Source organism: Palaemon carinicauda, chromosome 36 (assembly GCF_036898095.1).
Source record: "Palaemon carinicauda isolate YSFRI2023 chromosome 36, ASM3689809v2, whole genome shotgun sequence".
Classification (NCBI taxonomy): domain Eukaryota; kingdom Metazoa; phylum Arthropoda; class Malacostraca; order Decapoda; family Palaemonidae; genus Palaemon; species Palaemon carinicauda.
The window spans coordinates 64827735-64847930 of record NC_090760.1 but is presented as its reverse complement, the minus strand read 5'-3'; the positions used below and the strand labels follow the sequence as shown (position 1 = coordinate 64847930).

General features: G+C 34.1%; 1 protein-coding gene across 1 annotated transcript in view; it reads left to right on the top strand.

Annotated features, from left to right (window-relative positions):
* Asator (tau-tubulin kinase asator) overlaps positions 1-20196 on the top strand; it is a 117504-nt gene that overhangs the window by 84389 nt on the left and 12919 nt on the right. The window contains 5 exon segments of the mRNA XM_068359819.1: positions 1904-2034; positions 8635-8758; positions 8874-9043; positions 9737-9962; positions 10688-10843. Coding sequence (XP_068215920.1) covers positions 1904-2034; positions 8635-8758; positions 8874-9043; positions 9737-9962; positions 10688-10843 — 807 coding nt within the window.

The window sequence follows — 20196 nt, the reverse complement described above, 5'->3', positions numbered from 1 at the left end:
TAAGCATATTTAGTTAGAAAAGAAAAGAGATTTACCGGACAAAAATAAATATATATATATTTTTTTTACATAAGAATACCATTGCAAGACAATTTTTCTTTTCATACTATATTGTCACATTAATACTTTATGGTTAAAATTGTTAATTTTCGTACGAGAGATTTCATCTTGTAGAATAGAAATATTTCATTTGTTACATTATTTTTACAAAGAAATTACCTATTACACCAGAAAACATTCCAATAACAATTTACACAACTCTCTTTAAGAACAGCAACATGTCAAGTTTCAGAAGTCAAATGGTATTGTTAGTACCAGTATATTATTCAGTGTATGTTAAAACATTTGAAATATAAGAGCAGGTAACCTTAGTTCTGTTAGTAATTGTCTTTCATGTAGAAAATTATCTGAATTTGTCTGTATGATACAAATTTCTGTGAGATTGATGGCATGTATCAGAAATTCCACAAAAAGTTGTTACAAATATTTCACCTTAGTATACAAAACTTGAGTAATTTTGTTATAACTTTGTTTTAAATTTTTGCAAGTATAGTCTGTGAATTTCAAGATTGTGTGCAGTTGTGTGAAAAAACCGTAAGAACATTGCAATACCATATACTGTATCACAAATGGCTAGTTTATTGTTTATCATAATGCTAGAATAAATTTATTTACCATGGATCATTATTAAACCGTGGTAAACTTGCGTATAGGTTACAAGTACTGTATAATCATTTTGACATACTATGTTACAAACTTTTTGTTATCTAAAAGGAGAAAAAGTATAACAACGTTAATTATAGTGTATGATTTGATATATTTAGTTCAGTAGTTACATCTTTGTTCCGTGAAAACATGTAGACAAGTCCAAATATTGTGTTATTATATCTAGTTGTCTTCATCATAAGCCAAATCATTTTTATTTTCCTGGATAAGGAGCAACAATCACATTGCATTTTCAGCCTTTTATTAGTCAGAATTTTGTTTGTTATAATGTGAAGACACTTCATTTCAATTACAGTTCTGTATATCCTTGTGTCCATGTCATGAGAAAAGTCGAAGTTGTTTAGCTATGTGGGACTTCATATATTAGATAAAAAGAAAATTTATTCTTATTGCAAGAAACAATTCATATAAGATTGCATGGCAATATTTTATCATGTATACTATGCTTCATGCACTGTCCATGTTCCTGCTTGTAATATCATTAATCATTTCAAATACTTGATTAGTTTACAACTTATCACCTTTGCACTTCCTATACAGCGGTAAGGAGATATACAATACTGATCAGCAGTTAGTAAAGTCTAAGGATTTCCTTCCATCTTATTTTGAAGTGTATTTTAAGGTCTGAGAGAAGACTATCTTGTAACAATCTCTCAGAGAGGTTTACACTTACAGTATTTAGCTTTGAAAAAACAAATACTTTTAGATCATTCAGTTATTATATTTAAATCTATTTTCACAGAGAAATAGATTTCAATACCAAACTAGATTTGATATTTTTGCAATTAAAGGTAAACTTCAAAGCATTTCAAAGTATAATGCATTCTCATATCAGGAATTTTACTCACATTCTAGATTCACAAATTAAAAAAGTGTTTGTTCTTTATGTATCTATTTGCACAGTGCAGTTAGAAAGGAATCAGATTACATTATCTGAAGTATGTTATCTTCTGACATTGTTAGAATTCAGAGAGATCCTAGACACCTCTGGGGCTGTGATCATATACTGAAATAATCCAGTCACTTATCACATGTTTTTATTTCTTCAATAAGCCATATTTATATCATTAGAATATAATTTCAATACAGTATATTTATTATGAGTAGATAGCCACATACTTTTGATCCTAGTAGAAACCATGTTTATTGTTAAAAATGGAATATCTCTTTGATCCAGGTTGAAGATTTTAATTGTGAAAAAGAAGGTGAAGGTGGTGGAGAAAAAGAAAAGGAAGGTAGACTGGAATGTTCTACTGACTGGGACGGAGATGCTGTCATGGCTTCTCGTCAAGGACACACTACACCAAGGTAAGATACAATTTTTTTTAACACAATAATGAAATTCAAATATGACTGCTGAAGTATTCAGGTATTTGGAACAAACAAAGCAGCATTGTATTAGTCAGCCTTACACTTTGAGTTGAAGTGTATTATCTTATACAAAATATGCAAAATATTATTATAGCAGTAGCTTTGGTACAATATATGAAAATAAGTACGATATACTTACATTCTGGCCTCATTATATGCTGGTAATGCATTTGGAGCAGCATCAACTACAGATTTAGAAATAATTTTGCTTAAGGTGCTTATGAATATTAAGTATTGTACTATAATTTAATTTAAATTTATGCAAATAGTTCACTACAGCACTGCACTTTAATATCAGTATAGCACAGTACTGTACAGTTGTGTTAGTACTAACAATACTGTATTAATATCCCCACCCCTCTCTGTCTTGGGTACATTCAGTGTAGATATACTGCATGCACTATATAGTACGAAGCTAGGTGTTCAGCTCAGCATAAAAACTACATGTAATGCTGTAGTAAAAACATAATATAGTACATTGATAATGATAATAACAATTTATCAGTACTGTACAATGAAAATAATCCTCAGTATCAAATCGGGAAGCAGTAATTGCACAGCATGGTATAGTATATTAAAATAGTAATAATGATAATGATAATAGACATAATGATAATAACGTACTGTGCATGTGTCCTGTAAAACACTAAACAAATTACAGTACATACATAATAAATGCTCAAAAGTTACTTGGGTACTCAATGACTGCTTCAGTCTTCCTTGTTGATGCGATGAGCCACGATGTAACATTTCCTAAATGAATAAAATTGAAGGTTGATGATGGTGCAGATAATGTGAAGGCAATTTTTTGCTACTGATCATCTAACAAATGCCAGAGAGATCATTTGGAGATAATTCAGATAATGTTGAATGGAGGATGTCGTGAAGTGGGAACAGCATAAAGAAATGCGTCGATAGGGATGAGGTTCTACGGGCCAACCAAGGGAAAGGCCCGTGCCAACATGAAGAGTTGGCTGTAATACACTACCACTACCGGGATAAGGTTGTTCATGGTTAATGGTTGTCTATTATTCCTTTTCTGGTATTCAACCACTTTTTTCTATATTTGGGAATAACATTGGTGTAGGCAACTGATATATCTGCCTTTTGATTTCATAGTATGCATGCTGCAGAGCCAACATAGCTTCGGTTAGGCTATGGTTAACGTAAATGCTCTATCTCATATACAGGTCATGGTGTTCACCTTATCTTTGAAAACCATACTCACCCTAAACACGTTACTCAATTTTTCTGAAATCCAATTCGGTGGTTCATCTTCTTTGCAGTCTTCCTCTTCCTTGTCAGTTGGTGACCTATTCATTTATTATAATTTTGTACTCTTCAACTCCTCCAAAGTATCTTTTTATATTTGATGAAATTGTCATCTAGCAGTGCCCTATCTATCACCGCTGAGTTGTCTTTCTGTGCACATTACAGTATTTTTCTTACATTACCGCCCACTTGTGAGAAACCTTTAAAATCATTTATAGCCTCACTTTACAAATTCCTCCAGTTCTTTTAATGACCATGATACTATCAGTGATTATGAAGGTTTTTTTTTTAGTCGGTAACATTCATTATTATTATTATTATTATTATTATTATTATTATTATTAATAATAATAATATTATTAAGCCACAGCCTTAGTTGGAAAAGAAGGATGCTATAAGCCCAAGTGCTCCTACAAGGAAAAGAGCCCAATGAGGAAAGAAATAAGGAAATAAATAAACTACATGATAGATAATGAAAAATTGATATAAAATATTCTAAGATCAGTAACAATGTTAAAATAGATCTGTCATATATAAACCATGAAGAGAGACTTGTTACAGACTGTTCATTATAAAAACATTCAGTGCGATTGAGAATTTTTGAAGCTACAACTATTCAACTGAGATCATATCACAATCTGGTCATAGCAAGAATAAAACTTGTAGAATACTGTGTAGTATTGAACCTTATGATAAAGAAGACATGACTATTAGAATTATCTGCATACCTGGTATTGTGTGCAAGATTTAATGTCTGGGAAGATCTGAATGTAAAGGATGGCCAGAGTTATGAAAAATCAAATGCAGCATGCATAAAGAACTAATTAAACGACAGTGTCAGAGATTGATATCTTGATCAGGAATTAGAAATTTGTCCAACAAATTAAGATGAGATTCAGCAGCTGAAGACCAGACAGGAGAACGATACTCAAAACAAGACAGAATGAAAGAATTAAAACACTTCTTCAGAAGAGATTCATCACCAAAAACCTTGAAAGACTCTTTCAATAAGCTAATGTGTTCTCAATAGTAAATTTATTGTCAAGAATCACACCTAAAATTTTAAGTCTTAATAGAGTTAAAGAAACATTATCAATACTAAGATCTGGATGTTGAGGACCCACTGTCTTCGACCTACTTACAATCTTACTTCAAGTTTTATTAGGGTTCAACTTCATGGCCCATAATTTGCTCCATGCACTAATTTTGGCTAGATCTCTATTAAGGGATTAAAAAATGCCAGAGCTACATACAAGAGATGGAATTGACGCAAAGAGAGTAGCATCATCTGCATATGCAACAAACTTGTTTTCTAAGCCAAACTATATATCATGTGTATATAGTATGAAAAGGAAAGGACCAGAAACACCAGATATCACATTCCTATACTCACTCTTTGCAATCTATTACTCAAAAACTCAATAATGATGCTAAGAAAAGACCCACCTACTCTCAACTGTTTGAGTTCCAAAACAAGGGCCTCATGATTAATACGGTCAAAGGCAGCACTACAATCAACGCCAATCATACGAACTTCCTTCCCACAATTAAGGGATTTCTGTACAGCATTGGAAATTGTAAGAAGGTCGTCACATGCTCCAAGACCGTTACAAAAGCAAAATTGGAAACTAGGGGACAGATGATTACCTTCATCATTACAATTTAGACGTTTTGCTTAAAGACATTCAAAAGCTTTAGATAATATGGGAGTTATGAAAACTGGAAGATGATCAGATGGGCAAGAGCTACCACCAACTCATTTACTTAATGGAGTAACATTACCAATTCTCTAATAAGTGCTAAAGGAACCTCTTCTTGCTAACTTGCAGAAAATAACAAGCAACATTGGAGCTAGAATAACAGCAGTCTTCATATAAAACAAAGGAAAAATGCCATTTTAGGGGACTGAAGAGCTGACCGAGTTAGTTTAGCCTCAAGAAAACAGGAATGAAGAAGATCGAGTTTCTCATTACCCTGTGTACTGTCAAACTTAGCCAAAAGGGTTGCCTTTTCCTTTTGACAGAATAACATCCATTTTGGTTTAAGTAAAGGAGGAACTATTAAGTCTACACCAATGAGTGCAGATTTAAGGGTAGCTTACCACTTACGTTCCTGGGTTGTACCAGAAATGGCTTCTTTTATGATTAAATTGTGTTCATTTTCAATTGAAACAAACACTCTAAGCAACAGCTCTTAACCGAGTATAGTTATTATGGGGTTTTATTCACTCATTGTACTTGGTCTGGAGATTTTATTGCCTAGGGAGGCAAAAGTTTAAACAGAACATACTTGTTTTCCATGATGTTCTCTTGAGGATATCCAGGAAAATTCTGTAAATAAAGTAACACCTTAAAAAGCAAATCTTCCTTCACCAGGTACTTTTTACTTTGGAAGTAGAATACTCATTGAACTGCAGGTTGATTAGTAAAGCAGTAATCTGTGCCTTGGTATTGTTTTGTCAGAAAACAAGAAGAGTATGCTTCTTTTAGTCTCAGAACACGTGGAGAGATGCATTGCCACAAATAAGTAAAGTAAACAGATTCCTCTCACACACTAAATTCAGACAACCTCTTTGCACATTTGTGGATTTAGATAATTCTAGTCTTCTTTTTTTTCAGTAAAGGCCGGTCCCCTTGTAATACAGTAGAAGACTTGCCTTTAAGCCTTTTTCCCTGATTACTTCCCTCACCTTATCTGCAGATGCTAGATTCTCCCATAATTTTTATATCTTTTTCCTATCATATATCTTCCTTGATTTATCCAGTCATCCCTTACTAGCTGCAAAGGGCTTTATTTCTTCTCAGACCTACAATACTGCCACTAGGAAAATTTCCATGAATGCTATTTGGGAATCCCGTTCTTCATATCCTCGATCTACAGGTTGAAAGCCTTTTGAGGTTTTACCATTACTTAATTGCTTATCATCCAGCTCACTTTAACAATGGCAGGGGTAGTAGTAATCTTTCTATGTATCTCCTTCCCCATCTTAAATATCTGCCAAATCAAATATTCTTTCTTGCCACATTTTTGGCATCTTCAGCAAATCCTTTCCCTTCTTTATTTATAAAATATAGAATTTTTCCTTTATCTATTAGTGACAGAACCTGGTAGAACCCTCTTGGGTTTTGCACTAACAAATTATCTTGGTTACAATTCATTATGATAAATTTACCCTTCATTATGATCTGGAATGTTACCAAATGTCTCACCATACATCAGAGTGTTATAATTCAAGCTAAAGTTCATAATGAAAAGAATACAGATGATTAATATCAGGGTAATAAAGTATGTTTTTGATGTACAAGACAAATCAATAATTCCTTGATGAATGCTATAACTTCTATTTCTGTTATTATTATTTAAATTTCCAAGACTCTTAATCAGAAGCCACTGGACTACTCTAAAGCTCAGTTTGTTATTTCAATTAATTGAAGTATCGTGTAACACCAACCTATTTAATAATGAGTATCAGTCATATTTTATGAGAGCACAGTACTAAAATAACTCAAAAAAATGTTAGAAAATACAACAATAAATTCAACGTAAACTGCAAGTACCAAATTTTCTTTTGTGGTTTTTTTGTAAAGGTTGCAAGAAAAAGTTTGTCTAAAAATGTGTGCCTTTGCAAAAAATAGGATTGTATAAGTTATATTTCCCATTGGGGGAAATTACTTAAACTGTAATCTTGTACAATAGTTCACAACCTATTACAGTATAATGTACAGTATTTGAATTTCATCAAAATAGTTTTTCATGTAATAAATAAAATTTTTCTTATTTCTTATTCATATATTTAATACTTGGTTTTAGAAGCTATTCTAATGTGCATTTACTTTGTTAGTCCAGTATGTTAAGTGTTTTCATGATAAAAGAAGGCATTATTTACCACAGTCTTGTGTTTCCATCTATGATAATATTTTCATCAAGAAGTATATATGAAAACATACTGTTATCTTTTTCTTGAACTAGAAATTTCTTCAAATCAGAATGATATTGACTTAATTAGTAAATCTCAGCTGCTTTGCTTTCTGCCATAGACTTTTCATTTATTCCGAATCGTTACTTCTTACCTTAATGCTGGGATCATACTTGGGCGATACGACCATGGTGATGCGGTGAGGTGTCGATTTTAGCAAAATTTTAAGCATATCGCCACTCATCCCCATTCATCCCGGGTGTGTTTCGCACCAAATCCCATAGACCAAGATGAGCGTCGTCACGTGTGCGATACATCCCGGGTTGCCACACACCATCGCAACACTGATGGGACGGACAAAATTAAACCTGATCCATTTTTTCACCTATTGTGCGATGATGGTCGTGCCCCTGTGATACAACGCGTGCACGTAGATAACGCATTGCATATTCCGTGTTCGCATCGCATATTCCATGTTCTGTTTTGCTGTTAATGGTAACCTAATCGCCTCTCAAAACTATATATGTGATATATCTCCCTATGGGATAGGTGGCAACATGCATCACTGCTCATGCGTTCAGAGCTGGTATGTAAAATGAGAGAGAGAGAGAGAGAGAGAGAGAGAGAGAGAGAGAGAGAGAGAGAGAGAGAGAGAGAGAGAGAGAGAGAGAGATAATTGAAGTAGATAGATGACAGAAAAAAATAAGAAATAGAGTTGGTCAAATACTCTTATACAGTTATGGCTTGAGAGAGAGAGAGAGAGAGAGAGAGAGAGAGAGAGAGAGAGAGAGAGAGAGAGAGAGAGAGAGAGAGAGAGAGAGAATACTTTGCCATATTTAAAATAAAACACAAAGCTTGAACTTCGTAACAAATGAAATATATTTGGGCAGAAACAAACTTTTGTTTTTAGGATATAAAAGGCTTTAGTGGAGTGGTGGAAAATTTTTTATATATGGGCCACCCATGGTTCACGCATGTCGTGATCCATATCACATGTAAGTAAACAAAGATCGCTACCACAAAGTGCCCAACCAATTGAGATGTCACAACTTTACCACTATTATGTATGCCGCGGTGTCCTGCGTTTCGAAAAATTTTGCTGAAACATTGCCTAAAAGCGCCTGCAATATTAATTTTTTCATGATTTTTCCATATCTCCTCCGATCGCCAAGGCGTATCGCCCAAGTGTGATCCCAGCTAAAGTATTCAACTCCTTTGAATTTATGTTGCTCCAGTACTCAGCTCTCATATCAAAAGACTTTGGGATCCTGTAAATAATAAGAATAAATTCAGTATAATGTAGTAGAGTATTCAAAAATGTACTAAAACACAATGATGATATCTCACAGGGGTGCAGGTGGTGATGACAACAAAAACAGGAAACCCTTGGCAGTTCTGCGACTTTCCTCTGTTGACACAGCTGCAGACGATGTAGATATGAATGTAGAGCCTGCAAGTAAAAGAGAAGACCAGGTAAGGACTTAATTGTGAAGGATATTTGATAATTTTATTGTCTTGTAAAATTAATGGGAGTAGGTTTGGAGAATTTTCGGAAACAGATACACTACCGTATGTTCTTTTTTTGCAGTATTCTGTCCAGGACGGTAGTTACGTTAGTTTCCAAGATGGTGGGCGCTTGGCTAGGATAGAACCCAGTGCTGGTGGTGTGTCTCCTGGAGGCTCTACACCACCCACTGAGGGTGAATTCCACGCTCATACCCGTGATCACACTCCACACAGGCGAACCCATCACAAGAGGTCAGCATACTATCTTTTTAAAAAGTTTGATTTTCATTTTTTTCACATAAATTTTAAGAATCATTTCATATAGCAGACAAGAGGATTAAGATAATGTAAAAGCCATCTTAAGTTTTATTAAGATTAGAAAATATGCAGCGACAAGAGAAAAGCAGGCTTTTGGGATATTAAAAAATTTTCATAATTATCTACTGGATATTGACTGTATGTCTGTTTGGTTTGTCTGTCACCAGGAGTCATGGATTGGCCAGGTGAGATTGTTTACCTGTCCTTTCCCCACTGCTGGCTTAGCCAAGTGTACCTTTCTCTGTCCTAACGTACCTTTAGTCTGCTATTTTTCTTTTTAACTAGATTTAGAACAGTATTTTCTTCCTATTCAGCTATTGTGTATGGTGTGGAATGTAATCTGGTTTCAAATATTTATTGAGTATTTTTATATATCATGAAGTATCCTTCAAACACTAATTCATATTTTTGTCCTGAAGAGCAGATTGAATTAGTCTTTGTATTCAAATTATAGATTTTTTTGATGCAGCCTCAAAATACTTGTTGAAAATTAGTTTTAGAATATTTTTGATCTTCATGGTAAGTGATGTGTATCAGTAAGAAAAAGATATTGATATCTCCATTATGAAATATGCCCCATTTAATACTTTTTTGCAGAAGTGTAATGAAAAATGTTTTTGGTCATAGGTTCCATCCAGTGCAACGGGCCAAGTATCTTGGCCATCGAGATCTTTCCATCACTCAATTTGCTGTCGCTGATGATGACAATGTCTCTCAACCTGCAACCAAGGGTGGCGGATGTGGCCTTACTTTAGCATCCCAGTGGAAGTCACAATTTGATGATTCAGAAGAAACAGACAATGAGTTGAAGGCTGATAACCTCCAGAGTCCTGAGCACAAGCAACGTTTAGCTGTAAGTATTGATCAGAAGTGTCCATCTCAAAACTAATCAGCTGTTTTTAATCGTAAGTAAAAGTGTTGTATTAGAAAACCGCCGTTAATGGAGCTCCATTATTCCTTTTAACTGTAAGTATGAGCCCATGCAAAAGTAATCTCGAATGAATGTGTAGGAATGTTAAAAAGTTCAAATAGTAAACACTGCAGTTATAAAGAATTTTCCAAACACTGAAAAATAGTAGTGTCATATTTCAAGTTAACTTTGTTAGAAAAATGTCTGTGCTTGTATCTGAAATGATATTTCCTAGCAAAAAGTTTTATTCAAAAGTGGCTGTTAGATTTTATAGAAGGTTCAGTACGTTGTTTGACAAGTGAGTGCAGTACCAATCTCTCCTTGGTTTCAGGTAGGTAATATACTGTATTCTTGTTCCAATTTAAATTTCCTTTAATAACCATTTAATAAATCTTATAAATAATTTAGATTAAATAGATCTCAACATGATATAACATTACAATTTAATGACATCAGAAACGTAATACAGTGTAGAACACATATTATTCTAAAGATACGAAACATTATTATTAGAGCAGTCTGTTCTCAGGAAGTTAACAGCACTGTACATTTATATTTAGAGAATGAAAACATACTGACACTTTAACACACATTCCTGTCTCCTGCATGTAACTAAGTAGAAAGAGTTATGCCCTCTAAGAAAACAATCTTGTCATGGCCCTCCTCAGCTGGTGTCTCCGTCAACTCATGGTCCCGATGACACATCCATGACACCTATTCAGGAGATGGGAGCCGCAGAAAAGTCTCGGCGAGTTGGGACGGAGCTTTCCAGAATTAGTGAGGATGATCGCCACCGCTCCTCCGACCATCACACCCACACCCAGGTCTGACCCTTATACATGTCCCCTTGGTTGCAAGTTCTCTATTTCAGCTCAAGGTTCACAAATTAATCTCGGCCTGATCTTTATACTCTGAACAACATTACTTTCCAGCTTTATAATCTCTTGCACCCTTCTTCCATACATTGTTGAATTCTGGGTAGGGCTATTGGTTGCTGCATGAGGGTAAGAGTTTCAAACAAATTCACAAACTGAAAAGAGACATTTCTCACAAAGTGTCATTTGTTAATCAAAAGTCACATATCTGAATGATTACATGCTTCTGGAAGTACAGTACAGTATGGAAATATACCCACTTTGGTTAGATCACAGAATTTAGCTTCCTTGTGTATCATTTCCTTAGCAGTATTACAGTATGATAGACTGGTGCATGTATAAGAGCCTCCTCTTGCTTACAAAACAGCATTCTTAGTTGGTTCAATGTTTAGTTATTTATTTATTAATTTAAATTCCATTACTTAATGACAGTCATTCCTATCACCACCCATACAGTTTATGGTGCATTAGTGCATATGAAATACCGCTTTCACATTTTGAAGCCCATTTCATATGTATTTTAATATTGCACCCAGATAAAGTCCTGAATAGTTCTAGAAATTCCTTCGCTGTGCTTCCCTTTTTTTTTTTTTTTTTTGCCTTTACCGTTATGTGTTCACTTATGCTTAGCATTTCTAAGGCCAAAAATAGAATTGATCCAAAAAACTAGATATTTAGTTTATTCAACCATAGCATCCCTTTTGTGAGCTTATAATTGTATGCATTGCAATTTTTCGTCTGTTTATTGTAGAAGAACTTCGTACCATAAAATGTATGGTATATTTGCCAAATATACAAAGTTCTATTCGGTTAATCTCCAATGTTGCCATTTCATTATTGTAAGCTGTACGTATCTGCTATTTCAAACCTTTAAATTAGGCTTTAAATTTATTCATAAACTCAGCATATATACCTTGTTCTGAATCTTACTAGGTCACAAATGATTTGACTGAAAATATGAATGTTTTTGCTCCTATTTTATTATCGTATAGCGTATTGATTAATAGTCAATGATATTTGAAGACTACAGGAGCCCCTGAAATACAGTACTTATTTCTGTTGCCTTAATAACTGGGTAAATGGAATATATGATTTAAAGAAAAAACATATTGCACTTTTTAATGCTCCCCTGAATGAATGTTTTGTTAAGGCATCAAGCATAAATGTTTGATTGCATTAATTTTCAGTAAATCTGAGCATAGCTCCATCCGACCCATAGCATTAAGTGAAATTTTCCTGGATGAATGCTAAATGTGAAACCTTCATTCAAATTTCTTTTTGTGTATAGTCTTTGTTTGGGTTGTGAAATTCCTTTTTTTACCCTTTTCTATCCATAATCAATGGCAACTTCCAGTGTCTTCCTTTAAATTAATTACTCTTATTTCAAATACAGCCAATAATAGGTTCCCCAACAATAACATTCTTCACATTTAGTTACATTTTTATATTAAAAACTTCTAAATCTTTAAATAAAGGTTTGGGTATTTGTGTTTTCACAATGAAAAATTAGTACTAACTCAGCTTATTTTTTTTTAAATAGAGTATAGAACTATGCATATGCAATACTGCTGTATACAGTATTGTGTACTGTAATAACTAAAGGACATTGCAGTACAGAATTTTTATGTTATAATGCTTGTTCATCAGATTCTTTCTAGAAAAATAGGAGACAGGTTTCATTTCTAATTTGACTGACAAAATTATGTTCATATCGTAACAATGCAGCAGGAATGTTTGGGACTTTAAAGCCTTTCTCTAACCTTGGGTTATATATTTTATTGAATTAGTCAATATGATCATTATTTTCATCTATCATTGAAAATAGGCTGGGATAATCGTTTAGAAATCTGCAAGCTTTGCTGAAGAGCTCTTGGTGAAATTGTGTATCTGACTGATGTTTGAATTTGATAGTCTAGCATTGTAGGTTACTGAAATCTTTTTAAACGTTTTACCTTAAACCGTGGGAGTTTTTCATGATTCTTGTTGTACAAGCCTTTAAAATTTGGTGCTCCAAATGTGTTCAGGATTTTTTCTTTCATTCTATTATAGTTTTTTTATTTTTATAGATTTATGTAATTGGAATGACCCACTGCTATGCTTATTTAGCACAACTTTGATTGCTCTTCATGATTTTTTTTTCTTTTTTATTCTTTTCACCATGGTTCAGCAGGGAAATGAAATCAACAAAGCCTATACATACTAAAATTTCTCCAGTTTTAATGGGATGATTGAGTTACACTGGTTTACATTGAATAGATAAGTTTAAGAAACAAATGGTTTAGGATAACCACCTAGTCTGATCCCAATTTTGTTCTTTTGGAGTTGATATTATTTCTAGTAAACTACCATGGCATTCATATTGCTTCTCTTTTGAAGCTAGCTGATTGTCAGTGTTTACCCCCAAACTAAAATTTTCCCAGTTTTTTTCCTTGTAATAGGCCGGCCCCTCTAGTGTTGTATTGAATTCATATGACGGTGTATAGCAATATTACTGCGTGGGCAAGCCATACTCTATGTTTTTCATTTTTTCCATCACCCTGCGTTCATTCTGCTTGGGTTCCAGATTGCTATCTCTTCTTGTGAGAAATGTTCAAGTTATTCACTACTGGGGGATAATGATCCTCATTCTCTTTGCATCGTATGCGGGGCGAAAACTTGTGATTTGAATAACTGTTTTGAAGATTGTACTGCCTTCTCAGTTTCTCTTATAAAGGACTATCATCAATTAGTAAATGTTCATATAAAAGGTTCGTCATAAAAGAAAGTTGTCTTTTAATTCAAGGGAAAAGCCAGAGGAGGATAGATTAGTTAACTATGGGGAAAGTGGGGTTACTGATGCCACATTGGCTTTTACCAAATTTGCAGAATTTGATAGTAATGAGCTACTTTTTGGGAAAAGAGGGGATCTTAGCCTACCTAGTCTTGACTCTTCAAGTTGTGCTTTGCGGTTCTGGTGTGCCAGGCAGGACGCGTTCTGTTGGTACACAACGCATTATAGACTTTGTTGCCCATCATCAAGCCTTGCTCTTTACAATTACTTCAGGCCCTTCGCATTGACATATTTTAGTCACCTCTTTAATCTATTTAGATAAAACTATTTTAGATGGGTCTCTGGAGGCTACTGCCAACAAGACTCACACTCTTATAGTAGAAAGCTATGATAGCCCTACCATAGATGTCCTAGTAGGGGGAGGGCCTTCTGATTTTCATCAAGTTTTAAATATCTTTCAACCAGCCCCTAGAGTCTTTTTCATGGTAAGAGAAGGGTATTGAATCCCCCTGTCCTCAAAACCCTCACTTATCTAAGAAGCCCCTTTCATATCCAACTCTTTTCCTTAATTGGGGTGTTGGTGAGACAAAAATTATTTTGTATATTAAACGATTCCAAGACAAAACATTTGCCTCAGTTTTCCAACATTCCTTCTTTGGAGAAGGACTTTGTTAATACTGAAAACATTAGGGTAAAGATTTCTAGTTTGGATTACATAATTTCCTTTCTCCAAATATACTATGCCCTTTCTCGTCAAGAGTTTAGTGACAGGAGCTCATAGAGAATTGGATGCAAATCAACTGAAGGATCTAAAAGTTAAAAATCATGATATTAGAAGCACTGCTACCCCTCTTGATTTCTGTGTAAATCTTTCTTTGAAAAGATTTTAGGCAGCAATTTAGTAATGTACCAAATCTGTTTTTTTCTTGATATTATTTTTCAGGAACCTAGTTTACTGAGCATTGAGTTCTATTGTAAGCCAAGATTCAAGTTTTGATATTATTTCTCGATTGGAAATTCCAGGGTGATGGTAATATAGTGCTATAAAGTTTTAGGGAATTAAGTGTATTTTTCTGAGAGGAATTTTTGCTATTTTGAATTCCTTCAAATTCTTTTTAAGCTTTATATTCTCGGGAGAGTTTAGTATAGCTCCTCTGGGGTGTTTAGATTTCTTACTTCTGATCTAGATGGACAATCTCTTTCTTAGTTTTTAGTGAATTACTATTAACCTGTTTTTTAATTAAAGGCAAGTCTCTAATAGTTTAAGTATCCTATATAATTAGGTGAGTGCTCTAGTTTTTGTAAATCTTTCCTTTACTATTCTACCTCCTCAATGTGGGATTCGGCAAAATGAATGACAGGAGAGGGTCATGAAAATAAACATAATTTTAAAAGTAATATTACTTATATTTCTATTCACCTGGTCTTCATATACTGCATTTGCCTCATCACCCATTTAGAAGTGATGTCAAAAGGCTATTGAACTAGTTTCGATTTTGAGACTGAAAGATAAAGTGTATGGTTTGCCCATGTGGTAATATTACCATACACTGCCATGTGATTCCAACACTACAGAGGACGGACTTGCAATAAAAAAAAAAAAAAAAAAAAGTTTTAAGGTCAATATCAACAATTAGCCAGCTTTGAGAGATAATCAATATGGATGTCATGTGAGTATAGAAATAAGCATTTTTATTGTTAATTTCTATTTTACTCCTAGGGCTGAACTAAGATACTTTTGAATGTTAGGTAAGGGTGAAATATAAATACAAGTAGCTAGATAAGAAGAAGGCAAAGGGTACTGGTGTTTTTAAAGTATAGACATGAAGTAACTCAGCTGAAGTTGAAGATTGTCACCAAGAAACTTCACAACTATCTGCAGGTGGTGTTCCCTTCCCTATTGGGGAAGTCAGTAATTATTCACCCACTTAGTTATTTCTCAAATAGTCCATGAACGAAATGCAGGCAAAGAATAGAATTTAAAAAATGAAATTTCTTATTTTAATACTCACCTGATGTTCATGTTGCTTCTTATCCAGAAGCCCGGTTTAATTGACACATACCCGTAAAAATTTTAAAGTTTTCTCATTTTCTTTTACTTCAACAAATAGATGTCCTTAACAAAGGAATTGAGCCCTTTATGGTTAAGTGGTAGGACGACCAAGTTGTCGAGCTAGGTAGTATAGTTTTCAGTTTTGAAGTCGACGTTATTCCTTCTCTTGATACCAAGTCAGTGGGGAGGAGGGTGAGCATGTGTATGAAAATCACGTAAGGATAGAAATAAACTATGTCATAAAAATTCTATTTATTTTTGTAGATCTTCCAGGATGTTTATATTGCTGATTCCCACTCTCTGTTCGAGGTAGGGCACAATTGAAGGAAAGAGAGGGATAAATTTCAGCACAAGTAATGAAACGAGGTTAAGGATTACTTAGTATTATTATTATTACAAGATAAGCTACAACCCTAGTTGGAAAAGCAAGATGCTACAAGCCCAAGGGTTTCAACAGGGAAAATAGCCCAGTGAGGAAAGGAAATAAGGAAATAAATAAACGATATAAGAAGTAATGAAAATTAAAATATAATGTTTTAAAAACATGAACAACATTAATACAGATATTTGATTCATAAACTATAAAAGGACTTATGCAAGCCTGTTCAACATAAAAACATTTACTGCGAGTTTGAACTTTTGAAGTTCTACTGATTCAACTACCCGATCAGGAAGATCATTCCACAACTTGGTCACAGCTGGGATAAAGCTTCTAGAATACTGTGTAGTATTGAGCCCCATGATGGGGAAGGCCTTGCTATTCGAATTAATTGCATATCTAGTATTACGAACAGGATGGTACTGTCTGGGAAGATCTGAATGTAAAGGATGGTCAGAATTATGGAAAATCTTATGCAACATGCATAACAAACTAATTAAATGATGGTGCCAGAGATTAATATCTAGGTGAGGAATAAGAAATTTAATAGGCCGTAAATTCCTGTCTAACAAATTAAGATGAGAATTAGCAGCTGAAGACTAGACAGGAGAACAATACTCGAAACAAGATAGAATGAAAGAATTAAGATGCTTCTACAATATAGATTGATCATCTAAAATCTTACAAGACTTTCTAAATAAGCCAGTCTTTTGTGCAATTGAGGAAGACATGCACCTAATGTGCTTCTCAAAAGTAAATTTGATGTTGAGAATCACACCTAACATTTTAAAAGAATCATACGCAGTTAAAGAAACATTATCAATGCTGTGATCCGGATGTTGAGGAACAACTGTCCTTGGCCTACTTACAATCATACTTTGAGTTTTGTTAGGATTCAACTTCATGCGCCATAATATGCACCACATACTAATTTTAGCTAGATCTCTAGTAAGAGATTCAGCAACACCAGATCTACATTCAGGAGGTAGAATTGATACAAAGAGAGTAGCATCATCTGCATATGCAACGAGCGTGTTTTCTAGGCCAATCACATGTCATGTCTATATAGTATGAAAAGTAATGGGGCAAGAACTCTACCCTGAGGAACACCAGATATCACATTCCTATACTCACTTCGGTGCCTATCAATAACAAGTGCCTGAGCATTATTGGTTAGTCGGCAAAAAGATAGAAAAGGAGATATTTCCTTACTTTCATCATCTAGCTCTAAGTGTCCTCTTCCTCATTTTCCTGTCTTGCAGGAGGATTCAAGTGAACATCAGCTGATTTATCGGTTTGTTTACCCTTTGAAAAGGGTGTAGCAGCAGAACATGCAAACTTGTATTAGACATTGCAAGCGAACGGTGAGCACTGTCATCTGAAACATGATGAAAATGATCCACATTAGTTGATTTCATTCACCTTTCAGAATTTAAGGGAATTATACAATATGCCACTGGCGATAAGCGCTTACTTTACCTAATACCTAATGAAAGGATATTAGGATCAAGACAACCCTCTCGGTCTTCTTCCTCACAATCTAATTTATTCTTTTAGAGTGACTGGAATTGTGGTATTGTAAGGGTTTAGCAGCAGAAGGAACTAAAGAGGACCAGAATTACCAAGTCTAAATGAGGATTCCTTGGACTTGTGACGTTTAACAAAGGGAGCAAGTGATACCAAGTGCTTGTGAAGCTCATCACTATGCAAAGATGGCTGAACTTGTGTGTTGTGTAAAGGTGGAGGTGTGTCAATATCATCATCATACTTTTATAATCAACTAAATTAGTTTTCCCTGTCTTTTCCGCTAAAATAGCTGTAAGTTTCCTTTTGGTGTTATAACTGTTGACTTGACCGAAAGCTATTGAAACTTACTTTCCTAGTAGTGGTACTGAGAGTGACATGTAATCTTCACAATTATTATCTAAATCATAATACACAAAGGGAATACGGGTCGTGATCTTCCAGAAGTAATTGCTGTGCACATTCCAGGCAATAATTGTTAACTAAACCAGGGGAAGAAATCTTAATACACAGTATGCAAACAATCTGAGAGCGTATGATCACCTCCGGTTGACGGAGGTAACTGTAAACTATACTACCTAACCCTACAACCTGGGCACCCACCACTTACTGCTAGAGCTTTATTCTTTTGTTAACGACATGCGTTTGTTGCAGGAAAAGAAAATGGGAAAATATTAGAATTTTAAAAATTTTACGGGTAAGTGTTGATTAAACTGGGCTTCTGGAGATGAAGCAATATTAACATTGTGGGAGAGTTATAGAACTAATTAGTAATGATAAGTAGGGTCAATTGTCTTTCAGAATTATAAATGTTACTATGAGAGTTATACAATATGTATAGAAGTATTGGTGATTCTTTTATCTTCAATCATGTTAGAATAAAGCTTGCGCTATTACTTAGATATTTTGCTAATTGGTGTCAATGTTGGTCGATGTTAGTACAGGGTTTGATTTCAGCAAGTGTTGGATTCTTTTCAGTATTAACTACTGAATTTGTAGGCTATGTGATGATTATCATTTTCTTCATTTTCCTTTAAATTACTTTTATTGACAAGTACAGTATGAAAAGGAAACCGCAAAGTGTTCCTAATAACTGAATTTTCTAGCACTTGTATGTGACAATGGTACATCAAGAGCCTTCATAGCATGACCAGCTGTAGCCAATTTTAAATATATTATTAAATATATTTTCCTATTTTGAAATAAAAAGATAAATAATTTATTGTGAAGATGGTTTACTAAAATATGATTTTGATAAACTTAGAGTTGGAGTTCTTGGTGTCTACTAATGTGTTCTTGGAACTTCGTGCACGCAGGTTTAATTCACTAATGTTAAGTGGAAGCTTTAATCCCACATTTCCTTTTCAAAGCAGTAAAGAAACCCTCTTTGTGAATTTATTGCCAAATAGGTAGTGTGTTTGGACACAACTTTTTCAGGAGCCACAGGTGAGGAGGATCATTTGACAGATACTGTACTATAATGTCTTTTTAAGAAAATAATCAATGAAATTTGGAGTAATGTAAGGGCTAAAGGTTGTTATATGTATATAATTTAATTGGACAATTTTATGTAAAGCCATGGGCATGGTAGCAAACAGGAAAACTTTTGACTTCTTGAAAATTAATGCAGTTAGCCTAAGCCGATATAAAAGCCAAATGACCGCAACATGTTTTGTTGATTGTAGTACAGTATGCCCGGTATAGTATACTTTCCTAAGCATTACTCTGCACTGCAATAATGTGTAAACATTATGAGCAAACATACTTATTGCAATTAAGTACAATCAGTTCCATTGATTGTAAATATTGTGTAATACAGTACTTGTATTATTGTTTATTGTTTCACAGTTGCATAAATAGTTATTTGTTGGTCATAGTTGATTTATGAATGAGGAAGACATTGAGGAAAGTGGAAGCTGGAAGTGGCAGGCTCCTTAACCCGGGGAGGCCCAACTGATCATTGAGAGAGAGAGCATAGACAAGAACTTAGGGATGGGGATTCAGACAGAATGGGCCGAAGGCAGTAGAGAATAGAGTAAATTTATCCAAAATATAACATTGCAAAGGGAAAACTTACATTAAATTTTGGAATAATGACAATGAAAGTATTCAATTATCCTTTTCTTTCATAAGGTAACTTAATTTTTCATTATTTTTCGTACATTACTGAACAAATTATGTATTATAAGATTAAAGGTTATATATATATCAGTAATTAGGATTTTGGATGTGAACCTATTGGTAGAGAGAGAAATGTAAATATCTGAGCTATAAGTTAATCAGAAAAGAGTAATGGATTTTAAAGTTTGTTGCAAATAAGAATTAACAATTTACTCGCTTTGCTAAATGCTTTTTTGAAGTAAAAAGTATATTGGTTATCTTGCAGTATAATATATAAAAGCTGTACAAGGTGTCATAAAATTGTAAATCTTCAGTCGATAGTTAATAATGGTTAATAAGAATGGCAATTGCAGTAGCTGAACAAACAGCTATGTATGAAGTAATTGTTCAGGACTTTGCTCATAGCCTGAAATTAGTGGAATCAGATTGATGATAAATGGAAATTCTTGAATATA